Source organism: Schistocerca piceifrons, unplaced genomic scaffold (genome assembly GCF_021461385.2).
Source record: "Schistocerca piceifrons isolate TAMUIC-IGC-003096 unplaced genomic scaffold, iqSchPice1.1 HiC_scaffold_822, whole genome shotgun sequence".
Classification (NCBI taxonomy): domain Eukaryota; kingdom Metazoa; phylum Arthropoda; class Insecta; order Orthoptera; family Acrididae; genus Schistocerca; species Schistocerca piceifrons.
In genome coordinates, this window is record NW_025729083.1 from 297,741 (window position 1) to 314,249 (window position 16,509).

General features: G+C 43.5%; 1 protein-coding gene across 1 annotated transcript in view; it reads right to left on the reverse strand.

The window, feature by feature from the left end:
- Nucleotides 1-485: 485 nt before the first annotated feature.
- LOC124770386 overlaps nucleotides 486-16,509 on the reverse strand; it is a 102,473-nt gene continuing 86,449 nt past the window's right edge. The window contains exon 7 of the mRNA XM_047249212.1: nucleotides 486-2,084. Coding sequence (XP_047105168.1) covers nucleotides 598-2,084 — 1,487 coding nt within the window. The 3' untranslated portion in view covers nucleotides 486-597. The remainder of the gene's footprint in view (nucleotides 2,085-16,509) is intronic.

Consider the following 16,509-nt stretch of genomic DNA (forward strand, 5'->3'; position numbering starts at 1 on the left):
GAAAAGGGTAATTTCTAGACAGTCGAAGACAGAATCTCAGGTTTCTCCATATACAGTGAGAGAAATCAGATGAGCCATGACCGGGCAATCAGTTATTTACAAAGCCTCAATGAAATTTTAAACGTAAGATAAACATAGGCGTGCGTTAAAAGCTTCGCAAGAATCTGCAGAGAGGACTAAGTTCTTGTAAGTGTATACTAAGAGTAGATTCTGTTGCCTTCACTTTATAGGACGGCACTTAAAGTAATTCGTGGTTAACATTAAGTTCTTGTACTATCTTCGTCTTTGACATAGTCTAATATCAGAAAATTTTTCTTGTTTAATTTGTGGAGTGCACGTTAATAAAGTATATAGTCTTAATCCTTCACCTGTTGGGTAGAAGAAATAGAGACTTACATCTTATTTTCATATAGATTTAATTTTATTTATTAATTATTTAATGTCATTGCAGAAATGAAGATCATATTAGAAAATAGGGAAGCAGTTTTACATGAATCACAGTAATTTTGTCAAACCAGCTAGCTTCTACATTGATAACTTATGACAGGGTTTAGCACAACGAAGACAATCCTTGGAAAAAAAAAACACTCTTGGAGATTACAATGTGGATTCCGCAGCCGCAGCCTGTACATTGACTCTCTTTGCCAGATTTCTCTCGGCAGATGAACACAATTCTTGCCCTGGACCGATGACATCGGGGTTCCACCGTGCTAGTAGTCTCTCCCTGAGCAGAGGGAGAGTTGCACTGTTGCAAACGAATAAAACGAAAAGCAGTGGACCCTGTACCATCGTAGCTATATGGACATAGTACACGTACTGCGCTATGCCTTGTGCCTGGTGGAAGCCAATTCTAATAATCGTGCCTATGCCACTTAAAGTGACAGTCTTAGCTGACATGTAAAGAATTAGTGTCTTTGAGCCAAACGTCTCTTTACTATAAATTTTGAGCTGCCGCATGGAATTACGAGTACGTCGGTACATGTATCCCACCAGTCCAAGACAAACAATATTGTAAGCTACTGACAGAGAAATTGCGACGATGAATATTATACGACTGTGAAACAGGTAATATTCGCTCGTTCTTTCCAAAGCAATGGTTGCCACCAGTACTATGCTCCAGGGTATTAGCGAACACAACAGCTGACGGCGGAATATCTTCCTTACTTCAGCACGTTCTAGGTCGCTAGGAAGCCTAAGGTGACGAACGCATGCGTACATTTGGTAGCAGAATGAGTTGAGCCAGATACAGTTCAGAAGAGTTAGTGCGCTATCAATCTGCACCGTCGTAGATAAGTCAGGGACACCTGCCATACGATACAAGACCTCAGAAAACAAGATCTGGACCATACCTGTTATCTGGAAGGACAAGAATATCTTTCCGGGCAAGTTACGTAAATTGGGAAGGTACACGTACACTGCAGCAGTCAAAAATCGGAAGAGAATATTCACTGCTACAAATGTTATTTCTAAAGGTTCTAAGCCCTCGATTTTAAAATCCTTGTACTTCAAGGTGCCACTGTTTAGACTGTCTTTGTAGCTCAGTATTCTGTTTGTCGGCTTGTCTTTGCCCTGTATATAATATCCACAGTATGGTGAGTACCAACCACGGTGGTCCATGGGGGCGCGACATGCCTCGAGATAACTTGTGGAAGCAAAATCGCGACACTTGAGCAGGAGAATAGCCCTGCAAACAGAGCAGACGGCGTCGGTTTCGTTGAGTTGCGGACAGGGTTGGTCGTCAGGACCACCGAAAACGCAGCGGGCATCGCGCACAGACTGAATCGTACTGAAGGGGACATCCTGACAAATGCTGATCGAGTTGACAGTCATCCAGGCGAAGAGGCAGAGGTTGACGTTGGCCCTCTGCGTGTAGGCCAGGTAGCTGGTGACGGGTATGTGGGGCGACCCCTGCGACAGGTCGTGCCACAGCTGCACACGGCACTGCTTGCGCCGCTTAATGGTTTCCGGAGGCAGGTCTTCCAGTGGGCACATGGGGTGGTCCAGGGCGTTGGCCAACAGCTGCATGCAGCCAGTGTCCACGGACAGCGTAGCGTTGCTTTTGTCCTCCAGCTGCCACTCCTCGCCTGCAAGATCAATGACAGCAGTTGGGTGGTGGTTCTCGTCGTACGCTGAATGTGCCACAAATGCGGACAACTTTCCACCATAAACGGTTATCGTATTATGCATGTCGCTACCAAACAATCCCATGTATGAGTATCTCAACAAAGCACGTCATTCTTACACTGCCTGCTGGTGTGAATTGAATAAGTGTTCTTCAGTATTCTCAGATACTTACGATGATTATATGAAGCTGGTATCTGTTCCCGAAAGAACAGTTACCACTGATGACCGTGCAGCTTCTCTAGAATAAAATGATAATTAAATCGAAACCCTTAGCTGTCGATAGGTGTTGTTGATATACATCAATGGGGACACCTGAAGATATGTGCTCTGACCAGGAGTCAAACCCGGGATGTCCAGCTTACATTGCAGATGCTCTATCCGTTTGAGCCACCGAGGGCACAGAGGATAGTGCGAATGCAGGGACGTATCCCTTGGACGCTTCCCGTGAGACCCATATTCCCAACTGTCCACAACCTACATTCATAGTGTTCCTAATATGAGGGTCACTCCAAATGAAATGCACACTACTTTTTTTAAAATCCATCTTTTATTCTACATGTCTGAAAGTTTCACAGTGTGTAGATACATTCTTTAGGAACAATATTTTCATTTCTCTACATAATTTACATCCCTCTCAACTGTCTTACGTCATCTTGGAACCAGCGCCTATATACCCGCACGGTAAAATTCTGGACCAACCTGTTGGAGCCACTGCTTGACAGCGTGCACAAGGGAGTCATCATCTTCAAACCTTGTTCTACGAAGAGAGTCTTTCAGTTTCCCAAAGAGGTGATAGTCACATGGAGCCAGGTCAGGACTGTAGGGCGGGTGTTTCAGTGTTGTCCATCTGAGGTTTGTGATCGCTTCCATGGTTTTTTGACTGATATGTGGCCGTGCATTGTCGTGTAACAGCAAAACATACTGCTTTTTCAGATGTGGTCGAACACGACTCAGTCGAGCTTGAATTTTCTACTGTGTCGTCACATGCATCAGAATTTATGGTGGTTCCTCTTTGCATGATGTGCACAAGCAAGAGTCCTTCGGAATCGAAAAACACCGTAGCGAAAATTTTCTACAAGAAGGTGTGGTTTTAAATTTATTTTTCTTGGGCGAATTTACATCATGCCACTCCAATGATTGCCTCTTGGTCTCTGGTGAAAAATGAGGGAGCCATTTTTCATCACCTGTCACAATTCTTCCAAGAAATTCATCTCCACCACTCTCGTACTGTTCCAAAAGTTCGCTGCATAGTGTTTTTCTTGTTTCATTGTGAGCCACTGTCAACATCCTGGGAACCCACGTGGCACAAATCTTTTTTAACGGCAACACTCAGTATTGTGCAAACACTTCCTTCCCTTATCCCAACGTAGCGTGACAATTCGTTCACTGTGATGGGTCTGTCAGCAGTCACCAATTCGTTAACTCTCTGCACATTGTCTGGAGTGTGTGCAGTAATAGGCCTGCCGCTGCGAGGACAATCCTCAATGTTGCCGTGCCGGCTTTCATCACCTAACCTGTTTGCCCACCGACTAACTGTACTGCGATCGACAGCAGCATCTCCATACACCTTTTTCAACCTCTTGTGGATGTTTCCCACTGTCTCGTTTTCACAGCACAGGAATTCTATGGCAGTACGTCGCTTCTGACGAACGGCAAATGTAGCAGCCATCTTGAAGACATGCTGTGACGGCGCCACTCACGGGAACAGGTTGAACTAAGTTTGAAAACAAGAGGGAAGGATGTATCTACACACTGTAAAACTTTCACACATGCAGAATGATAACTGTATTTTTACAAAAATAGTGTGCATTTCTTTTGGAGTGACCCTCGTAGATATTTGCCCATTCAGTGGTATCTGTTCTTTCGGGAACAAATACCATCTTCATACAGTTAAAGGCTACCCGGCCATTGACCTCCTTCTGTGCGAATGCGCACACTTTGGCCGAACTCTTTCGGGACTTGTCAGCTTAGGCTGGCGCGAGTAATGAGTGAATGGGCAAATACCTATTAGGAACACTACGAATGTAGGTTGTGGACTGTTGGGACTGTGGGTCTCACAGGAAGCGTGCAAGGGATAAGTCCCTGCAGTCGCACTCTCCCCTGTGCCCTCGGTGGCTCAGATGGACAGAGCGTCTGCCATGTAATCAGGAGGTCACGGGTTCGAATGCTGGTCAGGCCACACATTTTCAGCTGTCCCCATTGATGTATATCAACAACACCTGTCGGCAGCTAAGGGTTTCGATTTAATTGTCAATTCACTTGGGTTGAAGTTGTTGTTTGTTGTATTTTGTTACTATCCTGTAACTTTCTATGCTGACAGTGAAAAGGTGACCATTTTTAAATTAAATTTAATTACAGTGTGGTTATATATATGTAGACTAAAGAATCAACTTGCTTAAAATAATGAAGGGTAATCATTCAATCACTAAAAAGAAGGAAACTAATCGTCCACATACTTTGAGCTATAATTTTGTACCGCCATTTTTGCTCCATTCTTCACAGCTGCAACTGCTAGTTTCAACAATCAATTCTAATTACGCTGCAGTCCTCTTCTAAACTTTACAGCACTTATTAATTCGTACTCTTTCAATATTAATATTTGTTAACATGTCATTTAATGTTTGGAATAAATCATAAATTATTCATGTTTTGTAGTAATAAGCAACATCCTTTGTTTCGTAAATGGCCTCAAAAGCTGTAGCTGGTAAGAAAATTACAAGCACAATTGGTGCACGTTCATATTCAAATACTATCACAGAAAAGCTTGCAGAAACTCTTGAACTGATAAGGGCTGTCGAAATCACGTGTTGTTGTTGTTGTTGTGGTCTTCAGTCAAGAGACTGGTTTGATGCAGCTCTCCATGCTACTCTATCCTGTGCAAGCTTCTTCATCTCCCAGTACCTACTGCAACTTACATCCTTCTGAATCTGTTTAGTATACTCATCTCTTGGTCTCCCTCTACGATTTTTACCCTCCACGCTTCCCTCCAATACTAAATTGGTCATCCCTTGATGTCTCAGATCATGACCTACCAACCGATCCCTTCTTCTAGTCATGTTGTGCCACAATCTCCTCTTCTCTCCAATTCTATTCAGTACCTCCTCATTAGTTATGTGATGTACCCATCGAACCTTCAGCATTCTTCGGTAGCACCACATTTCAAAAGCTTCTATTCTCTTATTGTCTAAACTATTTATCGTCCACGTTTCACTTCCATACATGGCTACACTAAATACAAATATTTTCAGAAAAGACTTCCTGACAAATCTATACTCGGTGTTAACAAATTTCTCTTCTTCAGAAACGCTTTCCTTGCCATTGCCAGTCTACATTTTATATTCTCTCTATTTCGACCACCATCAGTTATTTTGCTTCCCAAATAGCAAAACTCATTTACTCCTTTAAGTGTCTCATTTCCTAATGTAATTCCCTCAGCATCACCCGATTTAATTTGACTACATTCCATTATCCTCGTTTTCCTTTTGTTGATGTTCATCTTATATCCTCCTTTCAAGACACTGTTCAGTTCAACTGCTCTTCCCGCTCCTTTGCTGTCTCTGACAGAATTACAATGTCATCGGCCAACCTCAATGTTTTTATTTCTTCTCCATGGATTTTAATTCCTACTCCGAATTTTTCTTTTGTTTCCTTTTCTGCTTGCTCAATAAACAGATTGAATAAAGTCGGGGATAGGCTACAACCCTCTCTCACTCCCTTCCCAACCACTGCTTCCTTTTCATGCCCCTCGACCCTTTTAACTGCCATCTGATTTCTGTACAAATTGTAAATAGCCTTTCGCTCAATGTATTTGACCCCTGACATATTCAGATTTTGAAAGAGAGTATTCCAGTCAACATTGTCAAAAGCTTTCTCTAAGTCTACAAATGCTAGAAACGTAGGTTTGCCTTTTCTTAATCTATTTTCTAAGATAAGTCGTATGGTCAGTATTGCCTCACGTGTTCCAAAATTTCTACGGAATCCAAACTGATCTTCCCCGAGGTCGACTTCTACCAGTTTTTCCATTCATCTGTAAAGAATTCGTGTTAGTATTTTGCAGCTGTGACTTATTAAACTGATAGTTCGGTAATTTTCACATCTGTCAACACCTGCTTTCTTTGGGATTGGAATTATTATATTCTTCGTGAAGTCTGAGGGTGTTTCGCCTGTCTCATACATCTTCTTCACTAGATGGTAGAGTTCTGTTACTTTAGAAGCCCATAGGGAGTTGTAAATGCCCAGAGTGGTCTAATAGGGCACAGGTTAAATTATAAATTATTCGTAAAAGCGCTGCACACGAAAAAGTATGGTCGCCCTACAGCGTCCTCAGTACAAGATGAGCTTGCGTTTTTACACCACACTGAAGCTGTCAGCCATTTCGCATTTCCTATCGATATATGATTTGAGGTCCATTCTTAAGAACTACGAGGGTTGGAACTTTAATAGAAGCAAATATTTATTTACAACTTACACAAAGCAGACACATGTTTCCAAGTTCTCCTGTCCTTGTGTATAACCCCTTGCCAGCAATGTGGAAGTCGTAGGGCACATGCAGCAGCGCCAGATGTGTTGATACACCGAGTGGAGCTGTCTACTTCCTGACGAATCTCTGTGACAGTTCTGAAACGAATGCCATAAAGAGGTTCCTTCATCTCAGGAATCAAGCCCCATCGATCGACCAAATCAGTCGCAAGCTGTGCCACACGAGACCGGACATTCTCCTGCAAAATGATGGGCGGACCTGTGCAGAAAGTGTAGCCGCTTCTTTGTCTAAGCTGTTCATTTTTGAAACACAGCCTGCAATCCACCACAGTCCCAGCCTTAAGCCCTTGTGATTTCCACTTGATTCCTAACATGAAGGAAGCACTACTTGGCAATCGTTTCAGACCTGTTACAGAGATTCGGGAAGTAGACCGCTCCTCTCGAACTATCAACACAACTGGCGCTGCTAAAACTATCCACCAAATTTCCACATCACTGACAACTGGTTACACACAATTCTGGCGACTACTCTGAAGGACCGTAAAGCTTTGAAACATTTAACAAGTTTGTTTGTGTGTACATCCTCCGCAGCAAGCACATAACCACTTATTTTGTAAATAAAACTGCCTTGTCCTGCTGCTAGTTACTTTATTTATCCCAGACGCGTCTCGCCTTCTCCTGTTCTAAGGCGTCTTCTGTGGGATCTGTGACGACACAGTTTTGTTAGTTTCAGATTATTAAGCAGATAACTTCGTAATTTATTGTAAAAAAAAGTAATTACCTGCGATTTACTGATCTGCATTTCCTCACATCTAGTATGGAGATCGCACTACCACTTTTATCACTGCCGTATAATCACATCTTTGTGTTCTCGCCTTCCACAAACTGTTCACCATGTTTCTCACTCTTTTTCGTGGTGGAATATTGTTCTTTTGCCACTCGATACAACTATTTCGTCGTACACTGTTTTTCACAACGTAAATATTGCGATTCCATTACGTGTTTCATCTTCTTTGGTATGATTACCTATTTGTAGCCAACCTAACGAAGTATGTGTTCGAGACTAACTTCTATTTACGATGTTTATACCGTGTGTGTGTGTATGAGTGAGAGAGACTTTATAACTCACATACAGTCGCTGAGTGCATCCACTTTCCGAATGGAAGGTAATCTGAGAATTGAGGTAATTACTTCTACTGCAAGGGATCGTGGCAGAAAGACAAAACTCTCAATTAAAGCCGGAAAATTTCGACTGAGAAAATAAATGACCATCAAGAGAGACGGCAGAAACAGAAGTAACAAATGAAACTGGCAAAAGAGATCAGAGCGGTTCTAAGCGCTTGTCTGGAACCGCGCTACCGCTACGGTCGCAGGTTCGAATTTTGCCTCGGGCATGAATGTGTGTGGTGTCCTTAGGTTAGTTAGGTTTAAGTAGTTCTAAATTCAAGGGGCCTGATGACCTCAGATGTTAAGTCCCATAGTGCTCGGAGCCATTTATACCATTTCAAAAGAGGTCAGAGCAATTAACAATCCAGAAGTGACATCACCTAGCGATGTCGATATTAAAATAGTACTAGGTGACGAAACCAAAGTCATTATTGTGTCGTCAGGGACTGGAAGTCGATCAGGCTGGCACAGAAACAAAAGTTCATGATCTAAACAAATGTTAATAGAGGTGATTATTTGTCAACTACGATGAATTATACCTTAGCGATTTCGGTTTAAAAATGGTACTCGATGACGAAACCAGGGTCACTATTGTGTCGTCAGCAACTCGCTATCGACCAGGTTGGCTAAAGAAACAAAGGTGTGTGATCTAAAAATTGCTTGTAGGGGGCCGACCGAAGTGGCCGTGCGGTTAAAGGCGCTGCAGTCTGGAACCGCAAGACCGCTACAGTCGCAGGTTCGAATCCTGCCTCGGGCATGGATGTTTGTGATGTCCTTAGGTTAGTTAGGTTTAACTAGTTCTAAGTTCTAGGGGACTAATGACCTCAGCAGTTGAGTCCCATAGTGCTTAGAGCCATTTGAACCATTTTGTTAATAGGGATGATTATTTATCAACTACGGTGAACTATACCTCGGTGCGGTTGCATGTATCGAGAAAAACAGATCGTAAGTTAATGTATTGGGTAAGTGCTATATGAGCTGGAAGTGACCTGATGCAGAAGATGAACTTTGATATGACGTTGGAAGGGATTTCTGAGTCCAAGGATCAACACATGGACTTTGATTCTGTATTACCAAAATAATTTTTAAAAGCCATATAAGGCAACTGCATCAATACATTAAACGATTGCACGTATGAGAAAAAAAAAACACGCACCACGAAGGAATTATCCGAATGGGACAGAAATCGGTAGATGTGATATACATGTAAAGATCAGGAAAATTGGGCTATTTATTCAAGAGCAATAGCTTCACAAATTGAGCAAATCAATAACAATCTTTGCTCCTTATGTAAGCATTTATTCGTCTTGGCACTGCACTGGCTGTTAGAGTTGTTGGACTGCTCCTGAGGGATATCGTGGCAAATTTTGTCTGATTGGCGCGTTAGATCGTCAAAATTCCGAGATGGTTGGAGGGGCCTGTTGTTGTGGCCGTTTTGTTGATGGAGAATTCGTGTTTTGGGTCTTGAACGTAGTAACCCAAGAGTGTTACTTTATTGTGTTAGATCCTAGTGTATATCCACGGAAGATTCGCTTGTTCCTACAGCGATAATACGCCCTAGCGTTTTTTAGATATAGATCACGAACACTGAATGTACCACATAGCTCTCACGTATTGTTGTTCGTCGTGTCGAGTGACCACTCAACCTAGGGACTGTAATGGGACGGCTAATGTCAAAACCTGCAGAACGTGTGAACTTTGAACAAATGTAAAATTGTGTGGTTAAAGTTGATGGTGGCACCTAGCTCCTTTTTTCCTTCTTTTTTGTTTTGTTTTTTAATGCTGTCCGTCAGTGGTATTGTAAATTTTTTGCTTGTACTCGTACGCTACTCCGATTTCGGTTCTACGGCTTATATTTGAAACAAATAGGAAAGGCGTTAAGTATATAGTAGTTGGAAAAAGTCGTCCTAAGGAAGGCAAAGATAGTCAACATTTTCCATATAATTGTAACTGCGATGAAGTTGTCATAAAGAGATTAATGAAGTTACGACTGTCTAGTTGTCAAGAGGAAAACTGTTATTCTTAATTGAAACTAAATGAGAAACATACTTCGGATGTTCTATTCGAATAATTCGTTTATTACAAAAAGTTCTCTTAAACGGGAAGATACACAAAAGTGTAAAAAGTTACTTTTTTTGATCGCAACAGAAAAATAGAAGAAAGCCAGTAAAGGTGGTAAATTACATCGGTGGTCTTAGTTGTAACGTAATCGTGATACAGTATCAAACAGATACAACAGAAGATAGTAGTTTTCGCTGGATCTAACTTTCTTTACGAAACAAGTTTCCTTAAGTAAATTTACTATTGGAACTGACACACGACCGTAGAGCGAAAAGTTTTATTTTCGGTATAGAATCCATTATTAAATTTAAAGGAAATTAGCCTATGTAGACAGCACGACTTATTTATGAAAGTATACGATAGATAATTCACAGTGCAATCAGCTTTAAATGGTTATAAGTTTTGTATATCGGTGCAAATAATTCCATCCAGCTAGAGTTCATGTTACCCACGCGTTTCTCTAACGCGAGCGCTTCGGTATACATTTTCCCATACTTTGAAATTCACGCATACATATGAGAATTACTTAAGAATTAGGGAATCCCTTATGATAGCAATACAGTCAGATGCGTCAGCTTTAACAGTGGTTATACGTATATTATTTCAGTTAGAAGCTACACTGAAGAGCCAAATAAACTGGTGCACCTGCCTAATATTTGGTAGCACACCCACGTGAATGCAGAAGTGCAGCAGCACGACGCGGAATGGACTCGACTAATGTCTGCAGTAGTGCTCGAAGGAACTGACACCATGAATCCTGCAGAGCTGTCCCTAAATCCGTAAGAGTACGAGGGGGTAGAGATCTCTTCTTATCAGCTTCCCAGAAATGCTGAATAATGTTCACGTGTGGGGAATTTGGTGGCCAGCGGAAGTGTTTAAACTCAGAAGTGTTCTTGGAGTCACTGTGTAGCAATTCGGGTTATGTGGGGTGTCGCAGTGCCCTGCTGGAATTGCCCAAGTCTGTCGGAATGCACAATGGACATGAATGGATGCAGGTGATCAGACAGGATGCTTATGTACATGTCACCTGTCACAGTCGAATCTAAACGTATCAGGGGTCCCATATCACTCCAACTGCACACGCCCCACACCATTACAAAGCCTACACCAGCTTGAATTCATGAGGTTGTCTCCATGCCTGTACACGTGCATCCGCTCGATACAATTTGAAACGAGACTCGCCCGACCAGGCAACATGTTTACACTCATCAACAGTCCAATATCGTTTTTGACGGTCCCAGGCTAGGAGTAAAGCTTTGTTTCGTGTATCTATCAAGGGTACACGAGTGGACCTTCGGCTCCTAAAGTCCATATCGATGATGATTCGTTGAATGGTTCACACATTGACACTTGTTGATGGTGCAGCATCGAAATTTGCAGCAATTTGCGAAAGGGTTGCACTTCTGTCACGTTGAACGATTCTCTTCAGTCGTCGTTGGTCCCGTCCTTGGAGGATCTTTTTCCGGCCGCAGCGAAGTCAGAGATTTGATGTTTTACCGGATTCCAGATATTCAAGTTGTTCTGCTGGCAGAAGAGCCAACACCATGTTAGTAGTGGAGGCCGAAATGCACGCGTTTTAGCTCACGCAGGCTGGCGTGAGGAGGGAAGAACTATACTGACGTGAGGTCTGGAACATGACGAGGAATTAGAATTCAGAAAGCGGACGTAATTAGTTTGATACTTAACCTTAATCCGTTAATGATGAACGTCGCTCTTGACGGTACATGAGTCACAATATTATCTGTTCAGAAGACATAGTAACTGAATATGGCGCCTTGCTAGGTCGTAGCAAATGACGTAGCTGAAGGCTATGCTAAACTGTCGTCTCTGCAAATGAGAGCGTCTGTATACAGTGAACCATCGCTAGCAAAGTCGGCTGTACAACTGGGGCGAGTGCTAGGGACTAGGGAGTCTCTCTAGACTGGACCTGCCGTGTGGCGGTGCTCGGTCTGCAATCACTGATAGTGGCGACACGCGGGTCCGTCGTATACTAACGGACCGCGGCCGATTTAAAGGCTACCACCTAGCAAGTGTGGTGTCTGCCGGTGACATCACACAAGTCACACTCGTGAAATGGTCATACTAGAAAATCCACAGTTCGTCGCTACCTCGGAGATGACGTGTGCTGTCGCTCGTGCGCCGACTGTAACACTACGTTCAGACTCACTTAAATTTTGATAACCTACCACCGCTCTAACAACTGCGCCAGACACTTGTTGTCTTTTATAGGCGTTGCCGACCGCAGCACCGTACTCTGCCTGTTTACATATCTCTGTAATTGAATACACATGCCCAGACCAGTACTTTAGCTCTTCTATGTATTTTCAAGTACCTGGTTGCACAGGGCTAAATGTAGTATATCATAAATCGTGACTGATTGCTGAGGCAGCCTAGTACACTGTATTTCGGTGGACAGAGCCCTCTTTCTCAACTCCATGCAGTCACATGAGAGTCGTTGAGAACGATCCGCACTTGTTAACACACATCCACACAGATGTTTCTCAGATTTACTGTAGTTCAGAGTAATGACATTTATATCAAAAATATTGGCAAGTTGTCTTGTGCAATTAGCTGTCTACATCTACATGCTTACTCCGCAAGCCACAGTACGGTGCGATGCGTAAGGACGCTTTACCGCAGCTAGTCAGCTAGTCGTTCTACTCGCAAATAGAACGAGGAAAAAACGACTATGTATGTGCCTCCGTATCAGGCCTAATTTCTCATATCTAGTCTCCGTGGTCCCTACGCGAAATGTATGCTGACGGCAGTGGGATCGTTGCGCAGTCAGTTGCAAGCGTCGGTTCTACAAACTATTCAATTAGGGGCCGAAATGTGAAACATTATTAATTAACTGTTAAATTAGAGATCGAAATTTTATTCATTAAATAATAATGGAATCTATGGGATATATTATATACAGTTCCTGTATGAGATATTTACAAAACAACACTAATTAGAAGAAGCCGTTTGTATATAGGGCACAAAAAAAACTATCTACACAAAATTTTAGTGCGCTTAGAAGAGATAGAAACACTTCCTTGTATGACATAAATGTCACAGGTGGACCATTTGCTTGATAGCTGTCCATGAAGATTTATTCCAGGGGTAGTCAACATTTTCACCTACTGGCCACTTTCGTATCTCTGTTACCAGTAACATTTTCTAGCCACCCACCTGTTCCATAGTAACGATTACATATGAATTAGGAAAATAACTCTACTTCGTAAAATTTATAAAGCATAGTTACAGGAACTTAAAGCATATAAAATAACATTACCAAATACACAATGCGATCAAAAGTATCCGGACACCAGGTAGAAAATGACTTACAAGTTAGTGGTGCCCTCCTTCGGTAATGCTGGAATTCAATATGGTGTTGGCCCACCCTTAGTCTTAATGATAGCTTCCGCTCTCGCAGGCATACGTTCAATCAGGTGATGCAAGGTTTCTCGGGGAATGACAACCATTCTTCACGGAATGCTACACTGAGGAGGGGTATCGATGTCCGTCAGTGAGGCCTGGCAGCAAGTCGGCGCCGGCCGGTGCGGCCGAGCTGTTCTAGGCGCTTCAGTCTGGAACCGCCGGTCGCAGGTTCGAATCCTGCCTCGGGCATAGATATGTGTGATGTCCTTAGGTTAGTTAGGTTTAAGTAGTTCGAAGTTCTAGGGGACTGATGACCTCATATGTTCAGTCCCATAGTGCTCAGAGCCATTTGAACCATTTTGAACGAAGTCGGCGTTCTAAAACATTCCGAAGGTGTTCTATAGCAATCAGGTCAGGACTCTGTGCAGGCCAGTCTATTACAGGGATGTTATTGCCTTGTAACCACTCCGACACAGTTCATGCATTATGAACAGGTATTCGATCGTGTTGAAAGATGTAATCGCCATCCTCGAATTGCTCTTCAACAATGGGAACGAAGAAGATGCTCGAAACATAAGTGTAGGCCTTTGCTGTAATGGTGCCACGCAAAACAAAAAGGGGTGCAAGCCCTTTCATCAAAAACTCGACCACACCATAACACCACCGCTTCCGACTTTTTCTGTTGGCACTACACATGCTGCCAGATGACGTTCACCGGGCGTTCGCCATACCCACACCCTGCCACCGGATCGCTGCATTGTGTACCGTGATTCGTCACTCCACACGCTTTTCCACTGTTCAATCGTCAGTGTTTACGCTCCTTACACCAAGCGAGGCGTCGTTTGGCATTTACCAACGTGATGTGTGGCTTATGAGCAGCCGCCCGACCATGAAATCCAAGTTTTCTCACCTCCCACTCGCTTCCCAGCCCGGGTTCCCGGGTTCGATTCCCGGCGAATCAGAGATTTTCTCTGCCTCGTGATGACTGGGTGTTGTGTGATGTCCTTAGGTTAGTTAGGTTTAAGTAGTTATAAGTTCTAGGGGACTGATGTCCTCAGATGTTTAGTCCTATAGTGCTCAGAGCCGTTTGAACCATTTCACCTCCCACCTAACGGTCATAGTACTTGCAGTGGACCCTGATGCAGTTTGGAATTTGTATGTGATGGTCTGGATAGATGTCTGCCTATTACACGTTACGACCCTCTTCAACTGTCGGCAGTCTCTGTCAGTCAACAGACGAGGTCGGCCTATACGCTTTCCACTTCACTATCATATCGGAAACAGCGGACCTAGGGATGTTTAGGAGTGTGGAAATCTCGCGTACAGACGTATGACACAAGTGACACCCAATCACCTGACCACGTTCAAAGTCCGTGAGTTCCGTGGAGCACACCATTCTGCTCTCTCACGATGTCTAATGATTACAGAAGTCGCTGATATGGAGTACCTGACAGTAGCTGGCAGAACAATGCACCTAATATGATAAACTTATGTTTTTGGGGATGTCCGGATTCTTTTGATCACACAGTGTACTTCATGTCAAAGTTTTATGAAAAGTTAATTTTTTTTTTTCCTTTTTTTTTTTTTAAAGTTGTGTTAAGGTCTTATGGGACCAAACTGCTAAGATCATCGGTCCCTAAGCTTACACATTACTTAATCGAACTTAAACTAACTTATGCTGAGGTCGACACACACACGCATGCCCGAGGGAGGACTCGAACCTCCGACGGGGGGAGCCTCGCGGATCATGACAAGACACCCTAGACCACGCGGCTACCGGTTGCACCAAAAGTTAATTAAAATATTTTTAAAATCCTTCCTGCCTACCGTCCATAATGAAACCTGGAACACTTGGTCGTGGGCAGTGGAGATCAGGTTGACAACCACTGTAACACTAATGATGTTCACAGATGGTGTTCATACTGCTGTGTGATGAAAATAGTTTTATAGATGCTGCCGAACTCCTATGGATTTGTCTTGGTAGGAGTAGATAAAGCATTTGGAATACAAGACTGGAATAAGCATTCCAGAAGAGCTGGTTACTGGTTTGGCTGAGGCTACAACCATTATGCATGGAGCATGTGGTTGTTCTGAGTATGTTAGACAGCCGTTAGTAAAACCTTCATGGACCCCTAGCCGTCAAACGGTGCAACTGCGACATTTTTGTCACATAGAAAAATTTTGTGAGTTGTGAATATGCTCCTATTAATACCTCTGCTTGCAGAACGCCTTTGGGTTTCCTTATACAGTAGGTACTGGGAGATGAAGAAACTTACGCAGGATAGAGTAGCATAGAGAGCTGCATCAAACCAGTCTCTGGACTGAAGACCACAACAACAACAACAACAACAACGACGACACAAAGCTACAATTTTTTTTCCTGGCCTGTCGGTAGGTGACACGCTCAGTTTGCCACGACCGGGGATTTATCTGCGTGTGCAGCTGACGCATGTGTTTTTCTGGGGGTTGTCTGTCTGGGACGCAGAGTCTCTGGATCTGAGCCTGAGCTCGCTATGGTGGAGTCGGCATGAACCGATCCCTGATAGCATCAGTGGGCTGTGTGCGACAACTTTGCTGGCTGGCCTCAGCCAATAACGTAATGCAATTTTGTAAACGTCTCTATGGGAACGCCTCAGCTGTGTAGACGTCTTCTGTTTTCTCAAGCATCCAATGGCGCTTCGCAGCTGAAAGCTGGCAACGGGCGCTAGAGCTGCCAGCTATTCCCTTACACTGTCTCAGCTACAGCTGTGGAGGTCTGCTCGCCACATGTGGATGGCGGATGTTTACTTTGGAAAGCATGTCTGCAGTTACTGGAGAGTCGCCACTTCCCAAACACTATGGAGTTTGGCTAGGCCTGTTTCCTGCTACCTCGGTTGGTGGTCGTGGCAAAAATAAACGGGGCGTTATTTCTTGAGAGCGTTACCAAAGTGTCCACCACGGTTCGTGAAAACCCCTGTGTTTTGCTATCGAGCTGGCCGTTGTGGCCGAGCGGCTCTAGGCGCTTCAGTCTGGAACCGCGCTGCTGCTACGGTCGCAGGTTCGAATCCCGCCTCGGGCATGACGTGTAAGATGTCCTTAGGTTAGTTAGGTTTACGTAGTTCTAAGTCTAGGGGACTGACGACCTCAGATGTTAAGTCCCATAGTGCTTAGAGCCGTTTGAAACATTTCAGTTTTGCTATTGAGTTCCCTTAGCGCTCTTTCCATAAGATAGCCTAGTTTATACTGCTGCTTGCTATTCGTCGAAACCCTTTAAGTTGATCAGCATCGCAGTAATACGAAGTTAGCCAGGCAGTATAGTGGTTGGCACATTGTACT